The sequence below is a fragment of the Ceratosolen solmsi genome, unplaced genomic scaffold (assembly GCF_000503995.2).
Source record: "Ceratosolen solmsi marchali unplaced genomic scaffold, CerSol_1.0 scaffold10, whole genome shotgun sequence".
Taxonomy (NCBI): domain Eukaryota; kingdom Metazoa; phylum Arthropoda; class Insecta; order Hymenoptera; family Agaonidae; genus Ceratosolen; species Ceratosolen solmsi.
In genome coordinates, this window is record NW_011948412.1 from 16,472,641 (window position 1) to 16,481,024 (window position 8,384).

The following is an 8,384-nucleotide window of genomic DNA, read 5'->3' on the forward strand; positions in this document are numbered from 1 at the left end:
TATTCTCGATTGATCAGTAGGAAGAGATAATTAGAGGAGAATCATTAATCAACGTAACAAATAAATAGTAATACATACATTGTATATCTTTTTTTCCCTTGCAATTTGATAATGACTTGATGTTATGATAAAAATTTAATTTTCTTACTCTTCTTGAATTTCTCTTGAAACTATTTTTGTTCCCTTTTTTTTCAATGATACCCTGACCTGATGATTGATTTGAATAAAATTTCATGGCTTTCCGTAAAAGGCAGTGGCGCTTTACTAGTAGAAATTGGTCATAAGTGTAAGCGGTTACCATATGCAGGTTGCATGCGGAACAGTGGGCCTTTTTAATAATTGCTAATTACATTGTGCAATCATACGGAGGTTTGTTTCACGCAATAAAGTCGAAGTGAAGTGCGACTCATTTTAGAATTTCTAATAAACAAAACAAAGGCGGAAAACAATAAAAATGACTAATTCAACTATTTCGGACCAATCCCTCATGGATAAATCCATGCGAAGTGTCTTCGGTGAGAAATTAATTACATTACGTAAAATAATTTTATACTATTTAAATCCATTTGCTGATATTACTTTCGAATTCGTTTTTTTTTTTTAGTCGGGAATATCCCGTACGAAGCTACCGAGGAAAATTTAAAAGATATTTTCAGTGAGGTTGGACCAGTATTGTCATTTAAGTAAGTTTAAGTTGTTTATTTTATTGTGTTATTCAAATAACTTCAATACTGAAATAAAAAAACTTTTTTTTTACTTTATATTCGTCGTTATTTAATTAATTACCTTTGGCAATATTAGGATTTTATACTTGTAGTTATTGGCGAAATAGTTGTTTATGTGTATTTTATACTAGGTTAGTTTTTGATCGAGAGACTGGAAAACCTAAAGGATATGGTTTTTGCGAATACAAAGATCAAGAAACAGCACTTAGTGCTATGCGAAACCTAAATGGTTATGAAATTGGAGGCAGAACATTACGTGTTGATAATGCTTGTACAGAAAAAAGTCGTATGGAAATGCAAAGTCTTTTACAAGGTCAAAACACGGAAAATCCATATGGTGAAGCAGTTCAAGCAGACAAAGCGCCTGAAGCTATTAGTAAAGCAGTAGCTTCGCTACCTCCTGAACAAATGTTTGAACTCATGAAACAAATGAAATTATGCGTTCAGAATAATCCTAACGAAGCAAGACAAATGCTTTTACAGAATCCTCAATTGGCATATGCATTACTTCAGGCACAAGTTGTAATGAGAATTGTTGATCCACATACAGCCGTTAATATGTTACATAAAGCTAATCCTATTCCGGGTGTACTTGTACCTCCAGAAAAACCACCGGTTATAACAGCACCTCCTCCTCGTATCGAAGAACCTTGGGTTGCATCTCGGCCTCCTCCACCCATACCTGTAAATCCACCTGCTCCAATCTTTGCTAGTAAGTATCGATATTCCTTGTCATTAGTATTATTGTAATTTATATTTATAAGTTTAAGCATTCTCATTCTTTAGATCAAGATGTAGATTTAAGGACTTTAGAGAGGCAAATTGATCCCAGAATAGCAAGAATGGATCAGGATTTGAGAGGTCCACCGCCGCAAACAACTGTAGCACCTCCTCCGATAGTTACAGCAATTCTTCCTACACCAGCTGATCCAAGAGCTCCACAAACTTTCAACTTAGGCGAAACGTGTGTATTACATCAGCTTTATTTGGATTTACTCTATTTCTAACACAATAATCAACTAACCTTATATTAACATTTTTCTCATGCATAGTGCTCTACCCATGGAGGGAATTGACAGGTTGCAATTATTTGTCTAAAATATGCATTATGTAATATACATTATAAAATATGGTCATTGAAATTAATTACATAACTTTGTTTTACAGTTTTGCGCGAGATCCAAGGGCTGATCGATTTTCAAGAGATCCAAGAGATCCACGTGATCCAAGAATGCCTGTTGATCCTAGAATGGCTGCTAAACCAAATGGTGTGTACCTCATGACGTGAAAAATATTTTATTAAATTCTTAAAATATAAATATTCAATCATCTTATACATTGAGTAATTTTACAATATAATTATATATGGGTCATATTATCAAACTTCTTTTATCATTTTTAAAATCAATTTGATAAAATCAATATTTAATTTTTATAAATTATACATTGTAAAATATATTTAATACTGATTAAATTGTTACCCATTTAAATTTTTTTCTAATTTAATTATATCTTATAGTCGTAAATGAATTCTACATATGATTATATAAAATATTAATTACTGATTCACTACTCTTTTAATATTCCCTTATTTACAGTACCTACCGCACCAGCTGTACCACCACCCCCAATTGGTACAACTACAGTTACAGGAACTTCAATAACAAGTAGTAGTGCACGATTAATGGCTGGAATGTCACCAGCTGGAAATATTCCTAGTGGGGCAACTGATCAAGAGAAGGTATGGAAAACTAACTTTAATTATCTGTAATATATATTTTATTAATAGTCAAATAATAATCATCTGGAAATTGTAAAACGTATAAAATAATACGATTATTACACAAAATTAGTTACTACAAAGTAAATAGGAAATTTAATAATTTTGTAAAATATATTTTATAATGACAGTTTGTATGTAATATACATATAAATTACACTCAAATAAATATTTTCTAATATTACACTAATTCTATTCTAGGCTGCTCTAATCATGCAAGTGTTACAACTGTCTGATGAACAAATAGCTATGTTACCACCTGAGCAACGACAAAGTATTCTAGTACTCAAAGAACAAATTGCAAAAAGTACACAACGTTAATGCAATGATAATTTGATTAATTTGATCGACGTTTTACTTTATCTTAATTAATCAGTGCGCTATAATATAGTTTATTACTTTAAGTCTTTATACATGCTTCAAATAAGAATTTATTATTTATGTTATCGTTTTAAAAAAAGTATGTAAAATATCATTTCTTTGTCATAATTAGCGACATATGTATTAGACAAAATCAAAATTGTATTTTAAAATTTTATATGTTATTAATTATATGCATATACTATTTAACTTCCAGTACCGAAATAAAATTTGTACAGGTTTAGCAACATTGATGAATTGATAAATTGAATATAATTTTTCTATGATTTACATCGAATATATACCCCAGAACTTAATTTATCAACAAGAATTTGAAAAATAAATATATCGTTAAACTTTTTATATATTTTTTAATAAGATTTTAAACACGAATTAATTAAATATTAGATAAATTACATATAAATTGATATTTTTCAGCTATACAGCTTGTAAATAAGAATACTGAGTATTCATATTGACAGTCTATTTTAAACTAAATATATATTTCGATTATTGTCTTTATATTTATTTCAATATTTACTAAATTATTTTATTTTATATTTAAACTGTAGTATTATATTACTATTTTTATATTTAAATGAAAATTTATATATATATATATATATATATATATATATATATATATATCATTCTAACCACAATTATAAAATGTAATTGCTCCCTAAATTATACAAATAAATAAAAATAAATAAAAATAATTTTAGTATGCAACTGTATCATTATATATAAGAAATTCTGAATATTGAATAATTTGGCAATTATAAAGCTAACATTAAAGTTTTAATAATTAATAGAATTAAATAAATATTTATGATTATTAGAAAACATATATTCTTGAAATCCATGTTCAAGATGCCCGAATATTGATGGAAATTGAATGATATGTAAAAAACATTTGGTTAAAGGTTACAGTAACAATAACCTTTTATAGCTATAATGTCAAATAAATTTATGATTCTACAGATAGATTACAATAATATTACAAAATTATTTTAAATATTTTATACAATTTTACATTTATATGACTAATTATATAATTAATTGTAAATAAGTTAAATAATTGTAAAGAGAACTCCAAATAAAATTCATAGTTATTAAGCACAAAGTTCTAATACAATTAGAACACATTTATGGATATTTTAAAAAATATTTTTAGATTTAGATTTGAAACATAATAAAGCTTATATCATTATCAAATATAAGAATCAAATATATCATTATCATAATAATAACATTGTTATAAATTTTATAATTATTATTTATTTGTTTGTTATTACTTATTATTTATTTATTACTATTAATTATAAATAATAATTACTTATTTATAATTAATTACTTAAGTATAATTAATTACTATTAATTATAAATAATAATTACTTATTTATAATTAATAATTTTATTAAATTAATTTTTGATATTATTATTTATAATGTTTCATGTTTGAGTTTTTATGTTGTTTGATAAAATTTTTAAATAAACAATAAGAAAAAAGAGGTTAATTTAATAAAAATGCATAATATAAACTTATTTTGTTCGAATTATTTTAATCGATACAATTAATTTAAATTAGTCTCATTCCTTAATGCTGTAAATTAATACTTATTAAATTATTAATAGATGTAATATCGAAAACAAATAAAATTTGAACGTATTGAATATCTAAAATTATCAATCGATCATTTATTTATCTCAGAAATTAGACATGGTATCTGATCAAATATAAACAATTTAGAAAAGAAATATTATTATGAAAGCAAACTATAATAGCGAAAAATTATAACTCAAATTATAAATCAAACAGAACTGATAATCGATTATTAAATTGGGATCATTAATCAAAATTAATAAAATCATACTAGAACGGAAGTATTTTATAATATGTAAATATTATATATGGATAAGGCTAGTTACTATTAGTAATATCAATGTTTGCATAGAAACAGCAAAGAAAAAAACATTTTTAAGATTAATACATTTGCGAAATTTAAAGACTAAAAACCTGATATTACAATTAAAATTTATTTTTTAATTTAAATTAATAATAATTAATAACATGATAATAATATATCTATCTATAAACTTTTTTTAAAGAAAACCTTCGTAATTAGAAGTTAAAAGAGGAAACAATCCTAAGTAAAACAGAAAAATACTATTGAATGTAACGTTTGTACAAAAGAAAATTCATAATATTTACTTAAGTGATTACAGGTGGTATCGAAAGAAATGATCAACGTAATAGCATTATAAAGACCTTATAAAAACAAATTTATCAATAGAGAATTAATTGTAATTGAACATTAATTTATATAATTTGACAATTATAAAGAAATATTTAATATAATTGACTTAATATAATGTAATTTAACCATATATTTAATATTAATCATGTGATTTTTAATTTGGTAGCTTTCTTTAAGGTATACTATTTTTATAAATTTATATATAAATAAAAGAAAAAGAAAAGATAAATAAGCATAAGCAAATTTATTAATAAATCTCTAGTTGTTGCATAAAGTTAAATTATACTTTGAATTTAATACAACGTAATGAAAAATTAATACAACGAAATTCTCATTAATAACAATATCAGAATTTATAAAAGTAGAAAAATGGACTTCATGACATATAGTATATAATATAAGTTTTAGTAGAATATAGTTTTTAAAATAATGCAAATGAAATTTTTAATATAATTCCCTTGTTTATCTAATTGAATTTAAATTTCAATCTAGATATTTTTCTTGAAATTATTGGAATGCCAAATATTATACTACAAATTGAATGAATTTTTACCAATTATATAGTCTAATATAGTATAGTATACAGTAAATTCTATAATTATTTAGAGAACTTAATTATCTATTTCAATTGGATATCATATTTTTAGAAAAATTAGATAATAATATTTAATATGCATACTATAATATGAAATATATTATTACCAAAAGTATATTAGATAGTTCATTATTATTCTATTTTTTACATACTTTTATTATAAATTACTTCTAAAATAATTTAATCGGAAATTAATAATTTAATTGGAATGTATCATAATATATTAATTAACATTGAAAATATTATATTATATCTACACAGTTTTTTTATTGTACCATTGAAATTAATTTAATTAAAATTTTTCAATTTAAATATTGCCGTTATACTATTATTAAAATTTGCTTGCGTGATGCAGACTAATGTTTATTCTTAGAATGATATCAATAATACTTTTCTAGAGTACCTTTACACATATACTTTACTTTTCCAAGGAAATTTCAGAGATTCAAGCATTATAAAAGCTGCCGTTTCGACAACATTTACTATCAGTTTCAATTCTAACACTTATGTGATGACAACCAGCAGAATTAAAATTTTGATAACTTACTTTGGTACGTATTTTTGTAAGTATATACAAATATTTATGTGTATATATATATATATATATATATATATATATATATATATATATATATTTATATATATAATATATATATATATATATATTAATTTAATCATTGATATATAAGTATTTTTATACCTCATTTCACATTAAAGGATTATTTGATAGATTTCTATCCAAAATTTTAATATATTTTTACATCTTGCAAGTAATATAATATAATTTAAATTAAATTTTATTTATTAATTATTTTAATTCTTAATTATATCGAAGTTTAAAATTAATACGACTTGAACACAGTATTAATTATAATAATAATATTATAAATAATGTAAATATTTAAAATAATATATTTAAAACTGAATTTCAATGTTCTTTTATAATGATATATTTTTATCTATCATTCGTGACATATTTAAGTGATAAATTTATGAGAGTATATATATTTATATTTTTCGATTAAATGACGTTTATTACAAAATAATATTTTACTATGAATACTTATTATACACTTCATATTACTTAATAATATATTTTAAATATTATAAATTAGAATAATAGAGATAAATTATTTGAATGTATTTTACAATGGATTACAGTATGAAGTTCCGAAAATGACACAATTTTATCAAATATGGAATCTTTGTACTGATCGCTACTGTGGTATGTAATGAAGCATAGTACGATTTGTACAAAGGTTTTAATTTGTTAAACTACATCTTATTTCGTAAAGGCGTATCATCGCTTATATACACACTAGAAAAAAAGAATACTACTCATCTACTGTTTACTTAACATTCTATATGGTGATATTAGCAATTTTTTAGTATACAAAATTTTTCCTTAATTTTCTTACATTCTTGAGTTTAATTAACCTACCTTGAATTAAGAACAAATTATTACTATTTTAATCTTTCATCGGGTTAAAAGCTAAGAAGTATCTATTAAAATATTTGTAATATTATAGGTAATTTTTAAATTATTTTCAAATTAATTGTAATTCAATAAATTTATTGTATAAACCGCATATTTTATTAACATGTATTACAACAAATAATAATACATATACTAGATTTATGTGGATAGATGTGCCTTAATATTACAAGTCATGTTATAGTAAAATCAACAAAGGTCGCATTTCCAGAACTGTTGATCGCAAAAGACTTGAAAGAATTTTAAATTAATTTATTATTACAGACAGTATATCTAATATATCTAATAAAACCTTATTGTAATTATAAAGCTGCATTATCATAACAAGATAATATTAATTAATTATATATTTAATTATTTATATTTATTTTTCAAATCAAACATTTTGAAATTAAACGAAATCAAAATTAAACTTACATATGAATTATATTGTGAAATCTGTTTGTACACAATAAATTTTATAAACGTATTATAGGAAGAATTTGTGTAGTTTCGAAATTATAGTACTTGATTTAGTTACAGCAAAACAATAATATGTACTACTCCAGTGGGAAATATCGAGAATGGAATCATATATGGAATTTTAATTCTGTTAATAAACAAAGTTTTTTTTTTTTAATTTAATAATAAGGCTATTCTTATTAAAATAAAAAAAAATTAAATACTCTGAAAATATTTATCCAGTATATGTAATATTGAAAATATATCTTTTAATAATGAATTTCATGTCTAGTCAATGAATAACAATTCCACTATTCTCTTTTCTAAATAAACAATATCAGCGATAATACTGGCTACATAAACTTATATTCGGGAAAATATTTGTGAGTAAATCCGTCGTTATACCTGTAAGTAAATACGTAAACATTGTACATGTATTTAATATTTTTAAATAGTATCGAAAAAATTAAGAAAATTGATATATGTTCATATATTTTGACATAAGTATTCATTTCATATAATTGACATAAGTACAAATGAAACTTTGTTCGAGTAATAAATTATTATAGAATATAAATAATGTATATTATAAAATAAAATTCAATACTAATTCAATTATATGTCATTGAATTAAAACATAGTTATATTTGTCTTTATGCGCGTATATTATTTATGCGAATTTTTTTTTTGCTTGAAAGCATGTGATTGAGTTAATAATTAAAATTCA

General features: G+C 22.9%; 1 protein-coding gene across 3 annotated transcripts; it reads left to right on the forward strand.

Annotated features, from left to right (window-relative positions):
• The first annotated feature begins 257 nt into the window (after positions 1-257).
• On the forward strand, positions 258-2,832 carry CstF64 (cleavage stimulation factor subunit 2 CstF64). 3 transcript variants are annotated; one of them, XM_011497975.1, is made up of 8 exons: positions 258-515; positions 605-683; positions 857-1,437; positions 1,518-1,689; positions 1,778-1,804; positions 1,893-1,993; positions 2,324-2,466; positions 2,707-2,832. In XM_011497975.1, the coding sequence occupies exons 1-8, from the start codon at positions 455-457 to the stop codon at positions 2,824-2,826; spliced, it is 1,284 nt and encodes a 427-aa protein (XP_011496277.1). In that variant the 5' UTR covers positions 258-454; the 3' UTR covers positions 2,827-2,832. The 3 variants fall into 3 exon arrangements, with proteins under 3 accessions (XP_011496277.1, XP_011496268.1, XP_011496286.1); XM_011497966.1 differs by having other exon boundaries at positions 259-515; positions 1,512-1,689; XM_011497984.1 differs by lacking the exon at positions 1,778-1,804 and having other exon boundaries at positions 259-515; positions 1,512-1,689.
• The last annotated feature ends 5,552 nt before the right edge of the window (positions 2,833-8,384 follow it).

What these genes read in the sequence shown, in the direction of transcription:
- CstF64 (XM_011497966.1), top strand. Translation starts at nt 455, where the DNA reads ATGACTAATTCAACTATTTCGGACCAATCCCTCATGGATAAATCCATG. An exon ending in AATGGCTGCTAAACCAAATG is followed by an intron (nt 1,994 to 2,323) that starts GTGTGTACCTCA and finishes CCTTATTTACAG; the next exon opens with TACCTACCGCACCAGCTGTA. An exon ending in GGGCAACTGATCAAGAGAAG is followed by an intron (nt 2,467 to 2,706) that starts GTATGGAAAACT and finishes ATTCTATTCTAG; the next exon opens with GCTGCTCTAATCATGCAAGT.